General features: G+C 49.1%; 1 protein-coding gene across 1 annotated transcript in view; it reads right to left on the bottom strand.

Annotated features, from left to right (window-relative positions):
- Nucleotides 1-3,591: 3,591 nt before the first annotated feature.
- RASL10B (RAS like family 10 member B) overlaps nucleotides 3,592-24,981 on the bottom strand; it is a 30,494-nt gene continuing 9,104 nt past the window's right edge. Inside the window, exons 2-3 of the mRNA XM_019545373.1 lie at nucleotides 10,868-10,992; nucleotides 3,592-10,078 (exon numbers count right to left, since the gene is read on the bottom strand). Coding sequence (XP_019400918.1) covers nucleotides 9,808-10,078; nucleotides 10,868-10,992 — 396 coding nt within the window. The 3' untranslated portion in view covers nucleotides 3,592-9,807. The remainder of the gene's footprint in view (nucleotides 10,079-10,867; nucleotides 10,993-24,981) is intronic.

Here is a 24,981-nt window from a genome sequence, read left to right as displayed (position 1 = left end):
AAGCTTTCAGGAATGCTAATTTCTGAAACTTTTTATGCCTCCACTTTATATAGCCCCAGAATCTAATTAAAAATTCAGATTGGATAAAAAATGCTTCAGCTCTGTCCTCTCAACTAACGTAACTTCTGTTAAGTGCCTCAGCTGAGGGAGGGAGACACCTGGGAGTCATTTCACACTCATTTCCAGCACCTAGAGGCTGGCCCACAGCCCAAGGAAGATAAGGGAAATTTTTCCATTGTCTTTGGTTCAAATCCAGAGTGTTCCCCCTTAGGCCAGCCAACTGAGACTTAAACTATCCAGAAATGCTTTCAAAACCTAGAGCACCAAATAGAGAATGAACTCCTTTTAATAGATTTTTTAAATCACTAAATTACACTGGCAATGAAAGGCCTTATTAAATTCTAGAGACTCACAAAGAAAGCCTAAAGAATTCTATAGGACTTCCTCCTGACATGACACAGGCCTGAGGAGACCTGGGTGATGGCTGATGCCTTTCTAGTTGTTTCCTGGGTTTGCATTCATCTCACTATATGATCTACAACCTGCTGAGGTAGTTAAGGCATGGTTTATTATGAAGCTGAAAGGTCTGAGGAAGAACCAACTGAAATAGTGCCAGTTCCACTCACCTGCTTATTGTATTGCCTCCAATGAGTGCTGGCATGAATCTGGCTTCTATTCAGAGTTTTGAGGGATTTGGAGAGATCTCTATTTAGTTTATATGCACTAAGATTCAGGCTGCACTCTGTCTTGGGGCATACTATCCCTGAAAATAGCCCAGCATCTGGCTCTGAACTCCTGAATGGGTAAGAAGAGGTATCGGGTTTGTAATATAGTTGGGTATGCCCACCAGGCTTTAGTTACCCCGAGAATACGGCTCTGATGTTTCAGCCGGGCCTAAGGGCTCTTAAAGGCATTGAGGTTATTCGTTCCCTGCGTCGCCAATCCTGCTCTTGCCTGCCAAGTCTTGATGTCCTGCCAATGGGTGGGCTGCCTAGCAGGTCCCTCGCTGCCCAGGTCTGGCCCAGCGGATGTACACGGGGCTCCACCACCCCTGCACCCCGGCCTCACGCCACCTTTCTTGAGCCGACTCAGTGGAGTTCTGTGGCCCGTCAAGCCCAGCCCACTTCCTCCAGGGCCCCGTCCCTTAAACGCCTAGGGTCGAGCTGCCCTGGATACAGGGTTGGCTCCTGGCCCCTTTCCCTGGTCCCCTAAGCCTCGTCTAACCCCACTTCTGGAGTTCGGGCGGCGACCCTGCCCCAATCATGACCCCTCATCCGGGTCCTTTGCTCCCCTCCGGGTCAGTCCTTCACCTGAGTCCTGTGCATTCCCTGCGGCTGCTCCCACTCTCCAACGTCCCGGTCAGCCCCCGCTCTTTCTTCACCGGCTGCTGGGGAATCCTGCGGGGTTCCTCACCAAGGAGCTCCTCACTCTCTCCCTCTAATGTCTTCTGGATGCCTCCGGGAGCCAGCTTCCTCCCAAGACGCCTGCTGCCTTCCCTCCCCGGGGCCATCTGCCCCCTCCGCTGCAGCCGCCATCGTTTTTATCTTCGTCAGCCGGCATCTGGTGCTGATGTCACCGGCCGGCCACAGCTGCACATAAAGCCAGCTCACGAGCCGCGTGGGTTTCCCGGGAGCGTCGTTCCGCACCGCAGGTAAGTCGCCAGCGTCACCCTGCTCCCTGGGACATTGGGCTTTGCAAGTTCTCTTAAGGACACTTCCTTTGGTATGGAAAGGAATCAAACACTGGAGGTCTCTTTGCATCCAGGTGGAATTTGGCTCAGGACAAAAAGAGACAGCCTATTTCCTCCTGTATCTCATCTCATTTACAGCAGTACAATATCATCACCATGTACATGGCCAAACAAATCAGAGTGACAGTGGAGACCCAAGTGTCTAGTAAGTGCATCTGCCCCTGGACAGCATATGCAATTTTATGTGGTGTTTCTTAAAGGGCTCAACTCAGCACAGACCTCATAACTTCAAGACCAGTAACTTCAAGAAACCTAAGCCACACCCTGTTCTGAGCTGCTCCATGAGACACCCCCAAGGCACTCCATGGGTGGGAGCACCACACATCACCAGCGAGAATAGTCCTTGTGTTGTGGTTCATTGTGGGGGGGGGGGGAGGTTAATAGGCCAGACTAGTGCTGTCCCATACAAGGCTGTGTCAGGATAATTTTTACTTGTTATTTCTGTTCATCTGTAAGCTGATTCAGCAGAATTCAGGGTACATCAGAGTGCAAAAAATCACAGCCACTAGACCCAGACCTTTTCCTTTGCTCTTGACATCAAGAGTAAGAAAGGTCTCTGTGCCAGAGCTGCCATTCTCGTTAGTAACAAGGTACATCTCACTCACTGTGCCATAGTTTTCAGCTTCTCTTTCAGTGGAATGGTGTTGTATCCTGTTGCCCCATGGCACTACACTGTGGCTATTGGGACGCACAATCATCAAGCCAGTTCGTTGTTATTTTAGCTGCAAAGGAAAAGTGTTCAGCCTCTCTTTATAAAGAAACCAGCAAATTTCCAATGTAACTACATATAGCAGGCAAGCATGGATCCTTCTGGATCATGGTATATGCGTGAGACGTCATCAGGACCTTTGATGCATACACATAGGCAAGAATATGGAGGAGTGGAGGCTGCCCAGACCTTCCATTCCCCCTTTAGACCATTGAGACAGAATCCAAAGGCCAGACAGAGCCCAATCCAGGCCTTCAGTCCCTCGACTGTGTGGCAGACAAGGATTCTACGCCTGAACCACAACAGCAGGTATGTAACCACTTACACATACAGAATTAAGGCTATAAAAAGACATTGAAAGATTATCTAGTCCAACCTGGCCTTGAACTCATGACTTCAGGGCAGTAGCACCATGCACGAATCAACTAAGCTGAACAGTAAAGAGTTATGCTTTTTATTTCAGTTCTAACCCCAACTGGGTCAATAGTATAGAAAACAACATGCATCAGTAATTTGCTTCAGTCAGAAACTGTTGATGCTGAAGGGATGGAATGAGCTCATTAAAAAAAAGCTTTAGAAATATGCTGAGTTGGCGTTAATGAGGATTTGATTGAACTATATTATGCATAGTGAGAATTTCCAGACTTAACATAATAAATAGCAACAATAATTATGGAGATGTTAAGCCTAATGCTCCAGGTTTAAGCTACTATTTGCAATCAGGATGAGATCTCACATACAAGCAGATTATCTCTCATCTGCTTGATCTGGGGTTATAACAACTTTTCTGAACCTTCTGGTATGGACCAGTGTCAGACACAGCACCATACCTAGACTCCTGGCAGCCCTGGGCTAACTTTTAGAATTAGGCTCCCCCTTCACCAGAGATAATGATGATAATAATAAAAACATTACCATTTTTGGGCCCCCTTTCTGTCCAGGCCCTGGGCGCCCTCCCAGTTTGCCCATGCCCGTGTCTGGCCCTGATATGGACTTTGGGTCTGATCCACTAGAATTCTGAGTTGCAGAAATGGGAAGGTGTCCATGCTGGCCAGTTGATAAAGAAGAGGAGTGCAGAGGCAGGAAAACAAATAGACACCAAAAGAAAATGACAGAGACGTGGGTACAGAACAAGGGAAAACATACCTGATTTTAATCTGATTTCAAATAACAGGGGTACAGTGTGTTACAGGTTTTACAGACATCTTAAGGACTCTCTAACAAGAAATCAAAGAGGAAGTAGAAACCCAGGTCCAAGAAAACCCCAAACTAAACAGAAGAAAGAATGTGCATGGGGGAGGTGGGGATAGTGAATGAAATAAATTGCACTTCAGTCTGCACATTTCCTCCAAGACAGAATGATGAACAACAGGCGCACATAGCAAAGAGCAATGCAAGTCTCCCCTCTGCCTCCCAGGGAAGACGTCTGCTAAGAAGGCTTGGGAACAATTTTCCTGCCATGGAAAGAGAGCTGAGTGAATAAAACACAGATTGAGAAATGTTCCATCTTATACCAGAAACCTGTTTATAGGAAGAGTATGGTAACACTTTATATTAAGGGTTGATTTGTAAACAGTTTATTGATAAATACATTTCTGATTAAACCATTCAAAAACAGCTTCTTTGTAAATATTACTGACCTTGTTTCTTTCTCCCACCTGTTGGTGAGGTCACATCCCAGTACCAACACCAACTAACACCTTCTGGTGCTCTTAGCATGGGATTGGCAGTGTGGAACTCCTTCGTTCTAACTGCAGCTTTGCCAACAGCAATTTCTGTTACCTTGGGAAACAGAGTTAATTTTTCTACCTTAGACTTCCTGCCTGTAATAATTATAACTAAACCCTCAAGGTTGTTGTGAGGATTTGGCGTCTGTAACTGCAGTTCACATCAATGCTGAAAAGCACTATATAAATTATAAGTATTGTCAATACGAATATATTTTTCTGCCTATAAATTACTATAAAACATAATTATATTTATAAGGTATTTCAAAATATTAAAACCTGTAACTGTGCTATGAACTGCAAGCTACAGGTTTACAATAATCTATGTATTGGCTTACTATGTGATATGTTTACATTATAGCACATTATAAATGCTATAATTATTATATGCATTTACAAATTAATTTTCTTATCAAACAAGATTAAGGGATAAAGTTGACAAGAGAACAATAACTTGGACATAATGTGTCAATGAATATCAAAGAGCTGGCATGAGGACAGGGGTGGGGAAAATACAGCCTGCCAGTTGGATCCAGCCTGCCAAGGGATGTTATCTGGCCCAGGTGCAGGGAGCAGGTTGGGCCATAGTACCAGTCCCCCTACTCGGCACGGGGGGCTGAGGCGGCGCAATGGCCGGACTCCACTCCTTGGCAGGCTTGGCCGCGGCAGCTCCTTCTGGCTGCTGCTGCCAGTGTCACTGCTGCTGCCAGACCCAGCCCTGCTGCCTGGGCACCCCAGCCTGTCCACCCCACACTCACCACCAGGGGTGCTGGACGGAGCAGGCAGGATTTCCATGAAGACTGGCCTGGGAAGCCTGCAGGCAGAGTGCGCTGGGCCAACCAGATAGGATGGGGCCACGGATGGGCAGGAAGCAGTATCTGGGAGTGGGACTGGGGCCAGGATTGTGGGGTGGTGACAGTGTGGGGCCACAATTTGCTCCCCACACAATGGACTGTGACCAGCCTGACCCAGGAGGAGGGCAGAGTACACCCATGACCTGGCCCCTGCTGCCGCCACCCCAGCACAGTTGCACGTGGGCAGCCCCAGTACAGCACTGTGACCAGATTAGGCCACCCTGCATTGCCAGGCTGTACTGCTCCACAGCTGCACCGTATTGGGGCTGCCCACATGTGCCTGTGCTGGGATGGGGGCAGGGGGCCAGGTCACAGGAGTACACTCCATCCCTCTCCCAGTTTGGGCCGGTTACGATCCGTTGCGCAGAGCGTAGATCGCACCTCTGCCCTGGGCTCTGGGCCTGAGCTATCTCCACCTTGCAATCCAGATCTTGGTCCCAGCCCCAGCTGCCTCATGCCCAGACGCCACTCCCTACCCGCTACCTCATCCCATCCACCTGGCTGAGCACTTTCTGCCTGCAGGAACCACTCAGGGAGTCTTGGTGAGCTGGTGGGGGGAGCAGGGTTGCTCGCCCAGCTTACAATGGCTCACCAAAGTTCCCGCCAGCTCAAATAACTGCCCTGCCCTACATTAGGACAACCTGTAGCAAAACATGTTACATTTTGTACTACAGGCAGGGTACAGAATAAATAACAAAAAACAGTTAATTCTGGGATCACAGTTCCAGCAAGAGCTTCTACTGACCTTGATCACAGAGTCTGAGTAGTTTGGTTAATCAACTATGATTCTCAGTGGACTCATAAACCTAGAATTTACAGTTGATTATTTATAGCATAATGTATGGGTTGTTATGAATATGTATCACTGCCTTTTACTGGACTGACTCAACTATGTGTCACAGATGCAATAATGATAATAGAGATTCTTCTTTACCCGAAGTGATAAGGACCTATTGTTTATGAACAATAGATCTTAGGTGCCAACAGCTGCTCTCTGTGGGTACAGCAAAGTGCCAACTGTCTGTAATATGCAGCATTGTAACAAATGTAAAGAACTAGGTTGTCGTAGCTGCAAGTTTTTCTTGCTTTCATGCTACTATGCTATCCTCTCTAGTGGAAATGAAAGCTAACCACAATTCCAGTTGCAAAACTGACCTCAGTGTAATCCATATTCTACCAAGTGCCTTTGCTGTTAAGCATTATACAGTCTCCAAAGTGCCATGGACTGGGTCAAAAAAGTGAAACTTGTTTGAGTTCTTTTTTTAAAAAATGTACTCTTAATAAAAAGTGTTACCAAGCTGAGAATAGCATTCCTGTGAAATGGGACCTGTCAAGGAGAAAATATTGGACTTATGTCTTTTTCCTAGCTAAAGGAGGCCTGGATTTTCTTATCTGCTTTTTTATTATTATTACTTTTTTACCATAGATGTTCCATGGCTGGGCAGGCTAGAGAACATGCTGGTCTCTGATAAGGTTCGAGAGCTTTTTCTACCCAAATTGACCCTTTAACAAAGACGACTTTTTTCTCAGATGTTTGAGTTAGAGGGTCTAACAAAACAGCCCTTTTAAAAAAAGACTAAATAAAAATCAGTTCTCCTCCCAATCTGTTTTCACCTAGAAGATGTCTCTGATGTTATAACCCAAACACGTCTCCACTTGCCCACAGAATCTTCTTGGGGGAAAAAAGAATAGACAAGCTGAATTTGTAATATAAAAGCAGAAATGAACCTTAAAAAAAATACAGGCCTCAATCATCTATCATAAAGAAGGGGAAAAAAGGCTCATACCCTACTTCTCATTCCTTTGCAGCTTGCCTTCAAACAAATTCAGTGTTGACACAATGCCATTCAGGAGTCTGCCATGAGATGGCATCAGTGTTTCTTGTAAGAGTTTTATTTAGAGAAAGGATTGTTTAGGAAGAAGTGATAACAGAAGAGCCTAGAAAATTTAACAGTGGTATTTACAGCACATCCTCCTTGTAAAGCCTGGACAATGAACCCTCTCTCTTAAGTCTCACTTGTTTTATTATGACAGTCCTGGGCTCCACGGAGTGTATGTGTGTTTGTGAATTAAGCTGCTTTCATTGGGAAGTTGAGATCCACTGTAGCTGCCTATGAGCCCTTTTAAACAGTTTAAGGAGACAGCTTTACTTGTTAGGAAATTGTATATACCTGCATATAAGCTGAGTCACTGAAAAATGTATATGTCCATCAGTCTTTACAAGGTAGACTTAAGCCAGGGTAAATTTAGTGGGCAACTTATGTGAAACTACAGCCGATGAGTTTCTAATGGTATGTGACTCTTCTTTCATCTCCTATGCTGTTAATAAACCAGTCCCCACAAGTGACGCATATAGAGCTGGGGATGACTTTGTCATCAGACCTGATATGTATTGACACAAATGCTCCTTTGCACAAAGGGAGGCAACATTGGTTTGGCGTAAATTAACATAAGTCCTGCCATATGTTTATATTAGCCAAAGTATCTCTGTTACTCAGTAAATCAGCTTATACCTGTATACACAGTATTTTCTTTTCTTTATCCTTCAAGTAGGCTGATGCCTAGTTTTGTTTCAGTATTATAATCATTTTCTAATTGGTACACAACTGACAGTGGTCAGATCTAGCAAGAAGAGGTAGAATCCAGTACCTTTCAGACAAAGCCGGTGTAGTTAGATGCGGGCTGTGTTGAGGGGGAGCGGTACTGCCCCAAGAATACCAGGATCATTTTGCTTTAAACCTACCTGCTGAAGGAATAGCTTGTTTGAAACAAGGAATGAGAAAAAGATAAAAAGGAGGAAGGAAGAAAAAACAGCTGCCAGATCTTTGTCATTAGCAGGAAGGTGGGTGGACATGCATGTATGTGTGAATGTGGACACAGATGCAGCAGTAAGGGGACCTCTTAGACCTGGGCTCATGTTATTGAGATTCTAAAAAAGGCTCTGAGCTTGTAGAAATAGATCAGAAGAAAACAGGAGGGTAGAACCTAACTTTTTGGGGTAATTTATTTTCTTTTTTGGTACCATTGGAAAATTCTCTCCAGAAATAAAAAAATAAAACCCTCAATTCAGCTGTGCCTTGTGCTGTCAGGCCACTCTGTCCTTCGAGGGAGGAAGCTCCAGATAGAAAGGGTGAAAGGAAGGAGGATTTGGCTTCCCTGCTGACATGCTTCTCTCCTGGTGGGAGAATGAATGGCCTGTTGATTTAAGGCTGGTTGGTTCCTTATGTCCCTGAGTGCAGTGAAGACATCTCTGGTCACCACAGCGAGCCAAAGGTGCATGCAGCTTCACTCCACTCGGGAACATGTTTGCATTAGGTAGTTGGTGTTAACAGGATCCAGTTGATGTTAACAGGATAGCCCATTCTCTCTGGAAATCTGCCACTTGTCAAGAGTAGGAGGCTGTCCAGAGGAAACCAATAGGGCTTGCTCATCAATGTCAATGAGAGCTTCATGCATCTCCCCACAAAAATGACTGGGCCCTGAGAGTTTCCTGCCACTCCCATCTTTTGCCTTCACTAAGTGGTGAAAGATTGTGCTTGGAACTGTGGAAAAGAAGCCTGCAGAGGAGGACACGCAGGATGGGATTGACACTGGGAGAGAAAAGCTTGATGGGACAGACATACAGAAAGAAAAAGTACGGAAGAATGAGACCTATAGCAGGACAGGTGCTGGGGAAAATAGGCCTTACAGTCTGATGTACAGTGGAATAGACTTATGGGGGGAGCAGACTCAGGATGGGCCAGATGCATACAGCTATGTGGCAGGACAACCTCGGAGTGCACACTGACAGTGCAGTGTATATAGTCAGGAACCCATGGCGACAGAGGTGAATAAGTGGTTCAGAGAAGGTGTAAGCCATGGACAGGGGACAGGGTGGGGAAGGGCATATTCCTGATCAGGATAGCTATAAGATGGGCCTGGCTAAGCACAGAATAGCAGTCTTAAGGCACAATGCAAATGGCCAGGGGAAGAGACAAATGCACTGTGACTGTGACTGGCCCAAGACAGAGAGATGTGGTGACATTCTGACCTGCTCTGGAGGTTTATAAACTGAGCTTTAGGACCACGGTCTCCCTGACATCATCTCCCTTCTGCCATGGATCAATTGATGGGTGCCAAGCCCAATGATCAGGTTTAAATTCTAGTTTTTATTCAGATAGTGCTGTGTCCCCACGCCCCACTACAGAGCCCCATATCTGCTGTGTCATAGATGGACCTAATGAGTAAAATTCTGGATCAAAACACCTACAAAATTTGGAAGTGCTTGGATCTGAGGTTTTAATCTATGACCTTCCTTCATATGTGATATCCACTCCCTGAAAGGCAAGCTGGCCACCCAATCTGTCACCCTTGGGTAACAACCAGGTGGTAGCCTCCCAGCTCTGCCTTGCTCCACGCTGTCATGGCTCACCAACTGTCTGCAATATAAACAGAGAGACTTCCCCTGTCCCTTCTCTCTCCACGGTGACAGTTAACCTCTTTTCTCTCATGAAGTACTGCATAGTTCAGTCCATGATCCAATGCAGCTGATGGGAGTGGAAGGCAGAGCATGACACCACTGCCTTGAATCTACAGGCCATGCCATTGGTATGTTAAGGTTAGGCAGGGATGAGGCAGGTCATGCTGAGGCTTCATCCAGGAGAGACGGGCATGCCACTGACATTGCTTCCTTTGAAAATAGAGTTGCTTGTGTCCTCCTGGCCATGCTCCTCCAGTTTAGAGAAGACTCTGGTCTCTGAGTGTACGTATGGGCATAGTGAGCAAGCCTCACATAATGGTGCAACGGTTCCTGCGCAGTGCCCCCTGGAAGCGGATGGTGGTATGAACGTGCTTGCAGCGGGCACAGCCCACGCTCTTGAGGAGCTCACTGAAGAGCAGCAGGACGTGCCAATTGTATTTGGCTGAGCACTCAATGTAGCCACATTTCCATGTCTTTTTTACTAGGTTGGAGACGTTCCAGCGGGGGATGACTCGGCCTCTCTGCAGGTCCCGCTTGTTGCCTACGATAATGATGGGGGTCTCTGTGGTGCCAATGACTCTGAAAAGAAGAACGATTCAGAGAGCAATGGTGAGAATGGGAATATGAAATGGTTATGTTAGTTCCATTCCACCTCAGGGTCACAGTCCATCAATCCCAATCAGTCCCCAGCTAGCTCCTTTCAGCTCCCTTATTCCTTCTCCTCTAGCTCTTCTCTTCCCCACTAGCTCACTTGTAACATCCCTGAAGTTTATCTCTTGGCTAACATTTGTCTCCTGGGAACACCTTCCTGTCCTCAGGACTTTGCTCTGCCTGTCCAGATGGCACAAGAAAGCAATCAGAAGCTACCCATGTGTATCACAAGGGTGGCAAACAAGCTACTGTTTTGGGCCTGTCAGCAGGACATCTTGCTCTGCCTGGAGGGGCATGTCACATGCAGTGCAGCAAACAACTCTGCAGCTCACACAGTCTACAAATATTGTTAAGAAACTCAAAAATGTTTGTCAATGATTCAGTATGGCCCAACTGTGGATCCTAATATCTCACTGGTAGCTGCTAGCAGCTGGGAAATTTCTTTTCTGACCTATTTGCTACCCTTTGTGTTTTTACAATGCCTGTGTGAATTACCAGTAAGTGCTGGTGGAAGGGGCCTTGATTCTAATTTGCTCCTGTCAGAAGACATTCATCTCTAGGGCAATCAGCATTGATAGGAGCATGAGATTCTTGCAGGGACCTGAGCTCTAACCTACTCTTCTGGCCCAGTATATAATTGAAGAGGATGCACAAGTGAAAACAGATTTGAGTCATGCACAGGGCTCTTTTTGTAACTCAGAAGGGCCCAGCACTTACCTTGTTTCCAGGATCTGTTGTCGAATAGTTTTGATATACTCAAAGCTGTCAAAGCAACAGATGTCATAGACCAGGATGTACGCATGGACACTCCGGAGCCCTCTGCAGCACACGTCTGCCCACTCCTGCAATATGCAGACAGGAATCAGCCTCAGCTCAGGCCCGTGACTCTGTCCCACCAACACTTCCAGCTAGCCCTTTTGCCATCTCACCTATGAGACAGCTTCTACACCAATGCCATGCTGTATGCTACCAGGGTCTAAACAAAGGTTTTCTTAGATGGGGGTGTCACGGAGTGGGGCCTGCGAGCGGCCGTGAGCTCGCTAGCGCCCCCTGCCGTGTCAATTAAGGTGATCCAGCACCCTCTTCTCGCCCGCCACGTCTTTGTTCTTATAAAGTTCAGTAAGGGAGGCTGCTTACTTTCACCTTGACACCGTGCTGGTATTACCTCTGTTCCAAGTGGGGTGCTCCAACACCCCCACCCCTATGGGCAATGAGTGCCTCCTACCTCCCCTTCAGCACTCGCAGCTCTTCCTGGATGATATCTGGTCCTTCTTTCTTACTGCGTCCTCTCTGGCGCCCCTGGGCCTGTCTCGCAACCAGCATACCTTGTCTGGCGCCTCTGGGCTTGTCTCACCCCCAACTGGGCCGGCTTCCTAAGCCTTTACTGGCCCCTCTGAAGTCAGTTAATGGTGGATATCAGATTAGGCTCAGGCAGCCGGAGCCTTACCTGGCCTTTCTGACCCTACTGGGTTCTTGCCAATATTATGAGTCCGATTAGGCTCAGGTGACCTGAGCCTTACCTGGCCTGCCTGACCCTTCCGGGTCCTGTCAATCCTTGGCGTCCGTTTAGGCTCAGGCGACCAAAGCCCTACCTGGCCTTTTAGGCCCCTCGGGGTCCCCAATACTGAGGAACCCCTCTAGGATCCTTTTTAGTCTCCCCCCTACAGGGTTTCTAACAATCAGAAATGCCCTGCCTACTCCTGGGGCCTCTCTTGGTACCCACGCCTGCTCCTGGAGCACCTCTCAGCGCACGCTCCTGCTCCTGGGGCTTCCCTCGGTGCACTCACCCTCTCCTAGGGTTCTTCCTAGTGTACTCACCCACTCCCAGAGCTTCCTTGTTGCACCCTTGCACTCCTGGCACTTCTCCTGGTACATCTGCCCCCCGCCCCCGGGCTGGGGTTCACCCCCACATTACCGCACCACCGGTGCAAACTACTGTGCCGGCTCAGGCACCGCTCTCTGTGCCCTTGCTGGGCACCAGGAACTCCCAAACTACTGGGGAGCCCTCGTGAGGCCTCCTCTCGCCCCTACAGCCTCACCTGGTCCTCCGGAGTAATAATCACCACAACCAACCAAAGTTTCCCCCTCTGGAGTCACAACAACTTGAAAACCATAACAGAACACAGAGCCTCTCGGCTGTAACATAAACCTTAGGCCAACCTGGCTAACCGTCCGTCACCTCCTTATCAGGGTCTTCTCCACCCTGTATCTGCATGTCGACGCTCAGGCTGCTCAGCTCCTAGTCTGCTCCTTGGCAGAGCTCCTGCCGCTTAGGCTGCCAGAGGGGAGCTGTTGGCTAGGATCTGGCCTGGGCTATTTATACAGGCCCGGCTCTGCCCCCTTCCGGTCACATGACCACCCGGTTGCCGCAGCGACCGGCACCTGAGCTGCCCCTGGAGATTGGCAGCTCCCCTTCTTCACTCCTTAGGAACAGGGCACCTAAGTGCTCCTGTGACAAGGGTACACTGCTGTCTCAAAGCAATATCATTTCTGCTTGTGCAGATAGAAATGCTAGCACCAAAGCCAAGCAGTATTGTACTTCTCTACTTCCAGCATCTCTGGGATCTACAATGCAACACTGGTTCCAAATCTGTAGTTACTACTGTTTTGATATGGGTGGCATGAAGACACAAGGCTACTCCAAGACTTCCTTCCCAGTGTCCTGCTTGTTGGTGAAAAAGGTGTTATGTTAGATAATTACAGAGGCAGTATGTTCTAGTGTTTAATGAACTAGGAGTAATTCCTGCTATAATTTTCATAGTATTACAACAGGAAAAGCGAATAACCACTTGGTGTATGTTTCTCTAAATGCTGCCTCTGCCTCATGCTCAGGGATCCTGGTTTTCCCTGATAAAATATCACAAACTCTCTGCTAAAAAAAACCAAAATCCATGTGTGACAGGAGTACTACTATCGAAGCCTCTCCGGGTATGCCTCCGGCCTCCTGTAATGGGCCAACCGCCTGCTTACTCTCCTGCCATGCCTTGATCTTATTCTATTAATAGATTGTTGTAATCAGCGGGAGGCTGCCCACTTCTACGCACCCCAATGACAGGGGGCTGCCTGTGGCTCCTTTTCTTCCCCTACACCGCAGCCCAGGCCTTGCAGATGGTCCTGATGTAATCTGACCAGGGCCCTGTTATGTCTTGGCCCTCCTTTTCCTCTCGGGGCTCCTCGCCGCCCCCCTCACTCTAGGGCTGGGGCCAATGCACCCCAAAGATGCTGCACCCCCTCAGGCTACCATGGAGTCCCTATGAGGCCTCCTCCAACCCCTAATAGCCTCACCCAGTCCTCCGGTAAACAGTAAACACAACGTACAAAGCCCCTGGGCTATAATGTAAAGCTAAACCGTATGGTCAAACAACATTCGATCCCTACCGGGAAAATACTCCAGTCCCTGGCAGCAACCAGTGGATACTCATGCAGTCACTCCTTGTCCTTCTCCCCGTACTGGCTGAGCTCCCTACTCCTTGGCTGCCAGAGGAGGAACTGCCACCCTGGCCTCCTGCCTGGGTTTAAGAAGGGCTAAGCCCTGCCCCTTCCTGTCAGCAGGCTTCGCTGGTTACCCCAGTAACCAGCACCTGTGCTGCCCTGGTGGCTGGCAGCTGTGCCTCCCCCTTCTCACTGCTAGGGGCCTCTCTTGAGCTGTCCTGTTCTCAGGTGCAGGGCACCTAAATGCTCTGTGACACATCTCCCCCCCTTTTACTCCAGACTCACCGAGCTGAATACTTCTTTCGTCATGCGTTCCATCCGCCTGGGGTTCTCCTCTCGGCCATTTCCTCAGGCACCCAGCCATTTAGGTATAGGAGGTGGAGGTTTTTAGGCATCTCCTGCTCACGTTTTACCCAAGGCGCACTGTGTGGGATTTGTTGAGAGTAACCTACCACAGGTAGTCCCCCCACACTAGCCAACCTTGGTAGGGCGCTGCTTAGGCCGGTCCTCCCTCCCTGTTTTAAATGTTCACGAGAATAGCCCTGGGCAGGGCATGTCCCGCTGAAGAAGGCAGCAGGCACATTATTATCATCATTGGGAGCCCGTCTCCCTGCTGCTCTCCTGCCTCGCTCCAGTTGTCCTTCTCCAGGTCTTGGCTTTCCTTCTCCAGTTGCCTGCCTGACTGGCCCCCCCGGGAGATCCCAAAATTGGAGGGGTCACTCGGCCTCCTAACAGCGAGGTTAGGGTCTCTAAATATACGCCCCCTTGTTTCTCTTGTCGGGGGTCCCTCTGTTCCTTCTGGTCCCTCTTCTTCCTCGTACTGTCTTGAAAGAAAGTCAGCATTTCTATTCTGGGTTCCTGGGTGATGTTCCACCTTAAAACAATACGATTGAAGGCTAAGGACCCACCTCAGGTGTTTTGCATTAATCGGTCTTCATACTCTGCAACCAGCGCAGGGGTGCGTGATCAGTGACCAACGTGAACTTCCGCCCTAATAAATAGTACCTGAGTGTTTTGATGGCCCATTTAATTGCTAGACACTCTCTCTCAACCGTGGCATAATTCCGCTCCGGCAGGTGTAGCTTCCTACTTATGCAGGCTATAGGGTGCTCGTCTTCTCTTTCCCTTTGCACCAATACCGCACCGATAGCCACATCTGATGCATTGGTCTGTACCAGGAAACGTTTGTTAAAGTTGGGTGTATATAAGAGTGGTTTTAAGCATAGCACATCCTTCACCGCTCAGAATGCCTTCTCTGCCTCTGGTGTCCATCTTACTTTGGTTGGGGTCCCTGCCTTTATCATCTCCATTAACGGTACAACCACATCTGCAAAGTGAGGTACAAATTTCCTGTAATAGCTGGCCAGCCCCAAGAAGGCCCTTACTTGTCTTTTGGTACGGGCTGCCTGATACCTCCGCAAAGCCTCCACTTTGCTCAGCAAAGGTCTCACCTTTCCACTTCCTACTAGGAACCCCAGGTACTGCATTTCCTCTTTTCCTATCGTACACTTCCTGGGATTGGCTGTCAGCCCCGCTTTCCTTAAGTCTTGCACTACGGCTCTCAGCACGGCAAGGTGTTCATCCCAGCCCTCCATATATATAATAATATCATCAATATATGCTGCACCGTAACCCCCATAGGGAGACAACACTCTGTCCATTAGCCGCTGGAACGTAGCCACAGCTCCATGCAACCCGGACGGCATGAGGCAGAACTGGAAGAGCCCCCACAGGGTGGCAAATGCTGTTTTTTCTTGATCCTCAGGAGCCACTGGGATCTGCCAGTAACCCTTTGTCAGGTCCAGAGTGGAAATGTAGCGTGCCTGCCCAATGTTTTCCACCAGTTCATCTACTCTGGGCATCGGATAAGCGTCAAACTTGGCCACTGCGTTTACCTTCCAATAATCGATGCAGAGACGGATTTTTCCATCGGACTTAGGCACCACTACGATGGGGCTTCACCAGTCACTGTGGGATTCGCATATTATACCTTGCTCCAGCATCATTGCCAGCTCAGCTTTTATCTGGCCCTGGAGTCGCTGGGGGATCTGTCTCCAATTCTCACGTATCACCTGGCCCGGAGGAGTTTTTATCCAGTGTACCACACCCTGAGCTTCCCCCAGGGTTCCCCGGAATACATCTTTAAATTTTTTGACTAGCTCAGCAGCCTGACTCCTCTGTTCTTCTGACAGGCGCAGGGCCAGCTCTACATCGCCCAGTCCACTTTCCTTCGCTAACAGGGGTCCCAACTCCAACTCCTCGGGATGAGGGACTAAGTACATACCCTCCTGGGCCTCCCACTTCAACATGTTGACGTGATATACTTGCTTTTTTTTCTTATCTATCTGGTGTACCTCGTAGTCTATGGGCCCTACTCGGCGTATGATTTTATAGGGTCCCTGCCACTGGGTCAGCAATTTACTTTTGCTGTCTGGCAATAGGACCAACACGCGGTCCCCCACATCAAACTCTCTTTCCCGGGCGCCTCGGCTGTAATGCTTTACTTGCCATTGCTGGGCTTCTCTAAAACCGTGTTCCAAGCCGCTTCAAGGCATCCCCGAAGTTGGATCACATATTGGATGATGTTCTGGTCGTTACTCTGTTGTTCTTCCCACCTCTCTTTAATTAGATCTAGGATTCCCCTTGGTTGGCAGCTGTATAATAATTCAAAAGGTGAAAACCCCGTGGAGGCCTGGGGTGCCTCTTGTACTGCAAACAATAAAGGAGGTATCATTCTGTCCCAATTTTGAGGGCTCTCCACCACAAATTTTGTTAGCATCTGTTTCAATGTCTGATTAAAACGTTCCACCAGCCTGTCTGTTTGAGGATGATACATGGCCGTCTTCAGATGCTTGATTCCCAAGGCTTTACTTACTGCCTCAAACACGCGTGATGTACAGTTCATCCCCTGATCAGTTAGTAGTTCTTTAGGGAGTCCTACCCAGGAGAATATTTTCAAGAATTCATTCGCCACCTTTGGTGCGGACACTGTCTGCACTGGCACAGCTTCCGGGTACCACGTTGCATAATCCAGTAAGACTAATATGTACTGGTTTCCTGTGCTACTTCGAGGGAGTGGCCCGACAATGTCTACTGCCACCCTCTCAAAGGGACCTCAACCAGAGGCATCGGGACTAACGGAGCTTTTGCAGGCTGCCTTGGGTTTGCTTTTTGGCAGACAGGACACGAAGCGCAGTATCTCGCCACTTCCCCCATCATACCTGGCCAATAAAACCTTGCCCGAACGTGTGTTTGTGTCTTGTCCCGACCTAGGTGCCCACCCATGGGGAGCTCATGAGCTACCTTTAACAAAGCCCATCGATACTGCCGCGGGATCAACAGCTGAACAACCTCTTCGCCTTCTGACTTCCCTTGCTCGATCTGATATAGGAGGCTGTTCCTCACCTCGAACCTTGGGGTTGTTCTCATCAGCTCCGGCCTCAATACCTCATCGTTCCTTCAAATGAGGTGTTTCTGCAGTGCCCGCTAAAAGTCCGTCTCTTGACTTTGTTCCAGTTGAAAGTGTTCGTCTTCCCCCAACTGGGCGATATCCACCCTCTGTCCCGCTTCCTCTTCGGGGGAGGGTTGCTCAGTTTTGCCCACAAACCCCTCCGTAGTCGCTTTGTGCCTCACGCCTACTATTTCTTCTAACAACTTGGGCCAGTCGCAGTTTAGTACCACAGGGAGGGTAAATGGTCTGCGACCCCCATGAGCATCCGGCGGGTCCTATTGCCTACTCATAGAGTGACCCTCATCCTGTCAAATTCAAGGGGGTCCCCGCACCAACACTGCACCCTTGCACAATCCACTTGTCTTATCTCTCTTGCCGGTAACATATCGCTCCGCACCACGGTCTGCGCTGAGCCCAAGTCCAGCATAGCCACTACTCTTTTTCCCACTATAGTTATTTCTACCACCGGTGTGGGCAGCTCATCTGCTGCCTCACGGCCAACTCAGGCTGTGTAGCCGCATATTCCTACCTGCACCGTTGGGCCGGGTCAGGTGCTTCCAGTCTCACTGGCTTGCAGGGTTGGTTGTCCTGCTGCTTGATCCCGTAAGCCTTGCACCACTGGGTGTGGTCGATCCAAATCTTGTTTCCCCGACTCTGGGTCGGGGGTTAGCATCCATCCTCTTTTCCCTCTCCACGTGGACCCAAGGGTTCTCTGCTTCTTTCCCAGCCAATGCACCACTGTGACAGGAGTACTACTACTGAAGCCTCTCCGGGTATGCCTCCGGCCTCCTGTAATGGGCCAACCGCCTGCTTACTCTCCTGCCATGCCTTAATCTTATTCTATTAATAGACTGTTGTAATCAGCGGGAGGCTGCCCACTTCTATGCACCCCGATGACAGGGGGCACTACCTGAGGCTCCTTTTCCTCCCCTACACTGCAGCCCAGGCCTTGCAGATGGTCCTGATGTAATCTGACCAGGGCCCTGTTATGTCTTGGCCCTCCTTTTCGCTCTCAGGGCTCCTCGACGCCCCCCCGCCTTGGGGCTCCTTGCCACCTCTCTCTCTCTCTCTCGGGGCTCCTCGCCGCCTCCCTCTCTCTCTCTCGGGGCTCCTCGCTGCCCCCCTCTTACTCTAGGCCTGGGGCCAATGCATCCCAAAGATGCTGTGCCCTCTCAGGCGCCAGGACCCCACGCTACCATGGAGTCCCTATGAGGCCTCCTCCAACCCCTAATAGCCTCACCTGGTCCTCCGGTAAACAGTAAACACAAAGCACAAAGTCCCTGGGCTATAACATAAAGCTAAACCGCCTGGTCAAACAACATTTGATCCCTACCGGGAAAATACTCCAGTCCCTGGCAGCAACCAATGGATACTCATGCAGTCACTCCTTGTCCTTCTCCCAACACTGGCTGAGCTCCCCACTCCTTTGTTGCTAGAGGGGAACTGCCATCCTGGCCTCCTGCCTGGGTTTAAGAAGGGCTAAGCCCTGCCCCTTCCTGTCAGCAGGCTTCGCTGGTTGCCCCAGTGACCAGCACCTGTGCTGCCCTGGTGACTGGCAGCTGCACCTCCCCCTTCTCACCACTAGGGGCCTCTCTTGAGCCGTCCCTGTTCTCAGGCGCAGGGCACCTAAGTGCTCTGCGACACCATGATAAAAATTAAAGGGTCCCCAGAGTTCCCCTGGCACTGCGGGTGCCCCTTGCACCCCACTCACAGCCCCTGCTCCCCCAGCCCTGCTGGAGGGGGCCTGCATCTGTCAGGGCTACAGGCCTGGGTCCGCAGCCCCCTGCCCTCCACCCCTCTGCTCTGGACTCAGATTGGGCAGCTCTCTGCCACAGCATACACTCCCGGGGGACAGAGGGAACCCACGCCCCCCCAGATCTGTATCAGGGGACAGTCACAGACTTCGGGCTCAGGCCCCCACCCTGCTTCACTCCCCGAGGTCTCTGCAGCCCTGCAGGAATGACCCAGTGCCGCTAGAGGCAGAAGAAATGCAAAAGGATCTCACTGCTGCTCGCCCTGAACTGCCCCAGCAATGCACCTACTACATGCAGGGCTGCACTGAGGGAAATGGCACAAGGCTATGCCCCTCAAAACAGTAGCAGGTGCTGAAGGTGTGTCACCAGGGCAGTGTGGGGTGAGCAGATCCCCACGCAGCTCCTCTGCTGCCTGCCATGCTGGATTGCACCTGCCAGGCTGGGGAGGCCCTGGGGGACAGAAGCAGGGTGGCAGGGAGCAGCAGAGCCATGCAGAGAAGTTGCTCACTGCTGTTCCCTGCCACCATGCTTTTCTCCCCCAGGGCCTCTGCAGCCCTGCAGGCATGACCCAGCATGGCAGGCAGCCGCAGAGCACTGCAGAGAAGTTGCTCACCGCTGTTCCTTGCTGCCCTGCTTCTCTCCCCAGGAGCCTCCCCAGCCCACTGGGTGCGACCCAATGCGGCAAACAGCAGCAGGGCCACACAAGGATTTCCCCACTGCTGCTTGCCTGCACTGCCCTGCCGATGTGCCTCCTGCATGCAGGGTTGCAATGAGGGCAGCAGCGCAGGGATGCACCCCTCAAAGCAACTTCCCTCCCCCCACCTAGCTTCTACTATCTCTAATTATTACTAGTTGGCCAATCTCACGGCCAAGGGTTAGATCAAGGAATAGTTCCAATTCTCTTCTAGAATATGGTTTTAAATATGGTTCAGATGCACTGTGACTGAAATCACTTGTATCTGCGAACTGTTTAATTGTGTGTAAGAACTGATTTGGATTTTCTGGAGATGGGATTCAAGTTCTAGCAGTTTGTTCTCCTTCATATCTGTATTGGAAGGGCAACATGTTGGAAAACTGCATATGAAAGCCTTTGGTTAGGTGCCTTCCAATAGCACTAAGCTTATTGTGATTTCTCAAGTCACAGACTGAGTTACAGAGGGTGTGTCTACATGAGACGCTAACTGTGCAGTAGCTTAATAACGCTGCACAGTAGCAGGCCAGGCAAAACCCACGGTAACCCGCTACTGTGCAGCAGTATTAGGCTACTGCTCAGTTAATGTCCAAAAAAACCTGTGCACCAGCACTACCGCAGAGTATGGCAAATTAGTGCATATTGGTTATCCAAGTACTAAACTTAATGCACAATAACTATGGCACATTAATGAACATGTAGACACAGTCAGAAAGGTAGCAGTTCTGAAACTGTGGGTTGTGACTCCAAATGGGGTTGCAACATCAGCGGTTGGGGTTGCGAGATTTCTGTGCCCACCGTGGGCTATGGAGCTGCAACAGGGCTGGACCAGCTCCAGGCAGAAACCGCCTCCACAGCCCAGCAGGCGGGACCCAGCGCAGGAGGGAGCGCTGCACCATCATGGCCACCAAGGTGAGATGCGGCAACAGCAGCACCATAGGATTGTGTCCCCACTGCTGCCAAGAGAGCAGTGGGCACCTCAGCTTGGCAGCTGTGGCAGCACAGCACTCTCTCTTGTCCCAGGTCCCACCCACTGGGCCATGGAGCCCCCAGGGGAGGGGCAGAAGGGGAGGGAACCCCAAGCCCACAGCAGGCAGCTTGCATCCTTCCTCCTCCATCTCCCAAGGGCTCTCCTCTGGCTGTGCTGCTCACAGAGGAGGGGACAGGGGAAGGGGTAGGAGCTGGGCTCCACACTCTGCTCTGGCTACAGAAGCTGCCACCTCCCACGGGCAGCAGCTGAGGCTTGGGTGCTGCTGGCGGGGAGGAAGGGGGCTGCAGGCCCTGGCTCTGGGGCACCCAGCGGGAGTGGGAGCCAACAGGTTGGGAGGGAGAGGCACCAGCAGGGCCATAGGGCTGTGGGTCAGGATTGAGGGGCACTTGCAGGGCCAGGGGGCTACAAGTTGGGATTGAGAGACACTGTCAAGGCTAAGGGACTGCAGGTTGGGAGTGAGGAGTCATAAACGGGGTCATGCTGAGGAAAATTTTGGGAAGCGCTGCAGAAAGGCATGTTAGTTCATGCGCTGTCCATGGTCCTTACAAAGCTAGTTTCCTTGATGTACACTGCTTACCTCTACCTAATGAACTTCACTGGATATTTAACTGGTGGTACTGAATGTACTTTGTGTAAGTGGGGATCTAGATGCATGAAAATTGTGTAGATCTCAGAAGTAATATGTTTGTTTTCCCTTTAGTTCAGAGTAGGTCTTATCCACATCATAACTGTAAACATGATTGTTTTTTCCCTTAGGAAAGGCTGGGACTGAGATAAGATTCACAGATAAGATGGCCCAAGATCCATTAGCAGATCTGAATGGCAGTCCAGAAGAGATTAGAACTGAAAGCCATTGGCAAAACTATATTTATGCTGAGTGGGGGTGACAGGATGCAAGAGCAGGATGAACAATAGACCATGACTGGCAATATGAGCATAGTCCCTTGACTGGAGTAAGACATGCCTACAACAGCACTGTAGCATATCGGCAGCACTGTAGTATGTGGGATTTAAGGATTTTATAATAGTAGGTTAGGGCTGAGATGCTCTGGCACAGCCATGCTGGCAAAACAGCACCAGCCCACACAATGTCTGGAGCTAGCTCAAATGCTGTTCATTCCTCCCCACGTTTTCTAGCTCTACAGTTGACTTGTGTGTATGTATGTAGCGTGCGTGTGTGTAAGAGACAGGCAGACGGACATGTTACATATGGAAGCTGAAATTATAAAAATTGTATGTCAATCGAAAGCAAAGTTAGTAAAAAAAGACATTTGTTGAACAGCTGGCACTTTTCAAGAAATTTCAATAAAGAATAGTCAGGATTTTGTGAAGGATGCAGAAGTGAAAATATACCCTGCTTTTACCGCCCTTCAGCAGCAGCTTCAGCAGTATTTGCTCAAAAAGAAACTGAAAAAACTACTCATTCCCAGTGCCCAATCAGGGCTCTTGGAAAAGCTGTATCAGAACCTGGCAAATACTTTCACCTCCTTCTACAATGCTAGCAAAGTGGTGACCCTAGAAAGGCAGCTGCTATCAAAGGATTAGAGAGAAGCGTGTTCCAGAAGAAAAAAAAGGGGTGTGGGAGAAATAACAGGTGTCCATCTTTGTCCACTGCCCAAACAACAATCTAACCCAGAGTTTTTCTACCTTTCTGGATCAGTGTACCCTTGACAGCTGGACATGGAGCGGGAAAGGGTGGGGGCATGTGGCTGGATGTGGACTGGGAGGTGGCACGCAGATGGACACAGAGTGGGGCGGTGGCACAAGGCCGAATGTGGAGGATCTGGCCAGGCAGGCAGTGCCTGTGCAGCAGCGTGGAATGGTGTGTGGTGGCGCTTCATCCCCGCCCACCCACATGTAGCCCTTTGGGTATACCCCCAGTTGACAACCCCTGATCTACCCCATGGCAGTACCATGAAGTGATAAAAATCCAATTTCTGGCAGCCTGAGATCCACTTGTGAGCCATACAAACTGGCAGCATTGTGTGAGCATATGCAGAGAGATGCAACTTACACTTCCTATCCAAACTCTCTCCAGATGGGAATCATGCTGGTTTACACTGCTCTGAAGTGATGCAGAGAGGGGACAAAATCTTCCGGGCCTTATGGAAATAGTAATACTTATATGCAATATGGAATAGATGATGCTAACTGTGGCAGTCTCCTGTTGGATTGCAGTATGTGCAGGAGAAACCCCAAAACCTCTTGAGACTTGAATATTAAGAGTATAATAATGCAGTTAGAAGAAATTATATCAATTTTTCTGTGAGACATGAATCATCCCCTTTTGAGTTTATAATATTTGGGAATAAAGCAAATGAAAAGACCTAGGCCTGAAGGAAATGGTAAAGGGAAACTACTGTTTGGAATGCTACTTTGTAGGCCATAAAAAATGGAATGAATCAGAGATTAGAAAGGGACAGGACCTAACTCACCTATGATGCAACCAGTGCCTGAAAAAAATGACAGGATAACTCTTCAATCACTGTTATCAGAGATAAAGCCTATTCTAGTGGCAGCATATCAGGGGCAGGCTGACATCTAGGCATAATGGTCCCAGGCTGACCGGGAGAGTAATATATTACAGCTCATTATGTGGCAAATGCTGAGGCTGGGACACAATTTGCTTGAATGGTGTAACTTTTGACTCGCTTTCAGCCTTGCCTATCACGGTTTCTTGTTAGATTTCACTGGGGTGTTGTTATCCTATAAAGCTTTCTTTTTTACTGTCTTTTCTCCTGATGACTCTTGCAGTCACATGGTATCAGCAGAACAGAAAGGATTCTAAAAATGATGATTAGTTCATTAAAGATCAATTGCTGTTTGGGGTAGCTTATTGATTAAATACTCGAGTTAACACCTGACTTCTAATAGAAAGAATGAGAGACTGTAACTTGCCCTGAAGGCACCTAGACGCACAATGCACAGACTGGATAGACAGGAATCACAATATAGTTCCACTGGTTCACAGCACAGGTCCTGAGGGGACAGAAGTACTTGGATTCTACAGTTACCTATGGCAGTGTATCTCCAAGTGTCCTCAACTCCTTTTACTTTGGTTTCGTTTTCCATAAAACGCATTTAGTGATGCTATACCATTTCAAAGAGGAAGTCAAGAAGCTTTATTTAATGTTTACATAGGGATGCTCCTGCCTTGAGCAGGGGGCTAGACAAGATGTCCTCCTGAGGTCCCTACCCGCCTATTTTTCTATGATCTGAAAAGGACTTTGAGCTTAAAGTAACTCAAGGACGGCTGAGATATAATTAGACATCAACAGGATTGGTGTGAAGACATGTCTATGTTGATGGGAGTTTGCCTAAGTGCAAAACTGTTTGTCGTAACCCTGAGGGAAGCAAGTATTGCTAGAAGGGAGGTTTATGTTCTATATTTCCAGAAAAGTGCTTGAAAAAAACACCCAAAGACACAGGAGCAGCCAGCCTGTGATGGGCGATATGAAGCTGATGCCTGTTTCAACTGGTTTCTTTGAAATGGGAGTTAGTACCATGGTGAATATAAAATGGCTGTGGAGGGCTGACTAAATTTGACTAAATTGTCCTTGGTAACTACATACACCAGTTGTGTGAACATGAACCTGTGAGTTCAATTTCTTGCTGCTTACTATGGGGTTCACATGCTTCCTTTGAAGCATCCAACTCAGGCCACTGTCCAGAAAATACTGGACTGGGTGTACACTGGAGCTGATTCATTCAAACGAGCCACTTCCCTGTAGCTGATGTGTTTACCCTGAGATGAGTAACAAGGGAACTAAACCTCATATATTCTTTCTCGTGCATGGTGACAAACTCCCCATATTTAACCAGAAGGTGACTGAAACTTGATGTACATGCTTTGTAGCCTCTTGTCAGGCTGGCCTGTTCTGCCTCACCAAGAGACTTTCCTTAGAGGAAGCTTGCACCGATTTTCAGAGCATTAGATTCTAGATGGAGAGCTAAATTTGGAACTGAGTTTGCACACCACTGTAGATAAGGCTGCTGCTTCCTTACCAATTTCCTTGGGAACAAGCGGGAGAATATCTGCCATGACATCAGGTCCCTATTGCTTTTTTCCTCATGAACTGATGACAGCGTCTTCCTGCTTTCCCTTGTGAAATGAATGTGAAAAAGTAGTAGCCATGATGTTCTCTCCTGGCTGCTTTCCCTTGTGAAACAAGTGTGAGAATGTTTGCTGTGACATTAGCTCCACGCTGCTTCTGTTGGACCAACTAGCAGATAAAAGAAGCTAACAGTGACAGGTCTGGCTGCCCTGGCTGAAATGCTCCTGGAAGAAGAGTGTGAGACTAGTGAGTTTGAACACCTTCCCCGACCTGTACAAACCTACATTGTGGGTCAACTACACCCATGAAGACTGATATGTGGTGAAGCCCTGCAAATCTGAGAGAAGGCAGTACAGAGCTGCCAAATCAAGAGGGATGTGGACAGCATGGAGAGGGTCCAGAGGAGGCCACTCGTATGATCAGGGGGCAGCAGGGCCGGTCCTATGAGGACAGGCTG

This window comes from Crocodylus porosus, unplaced genomic scaffold, assembly GCF_001723895.1.
Source record: "Crocodylus porosus isolate Cpor-Errol unplaced genomic scaffold, CroPor_comp1, whole genome shotgun sequence".
NCBI classification, from domain to species: Eukaryota; Metazoa; Chordata; order Crocodylia; family Crocodylidae; genus Crocodylus; species Crocodylus porosus.
This window is presented reverse-complemented; position numbering and strand designations above follow the sequence as displayed.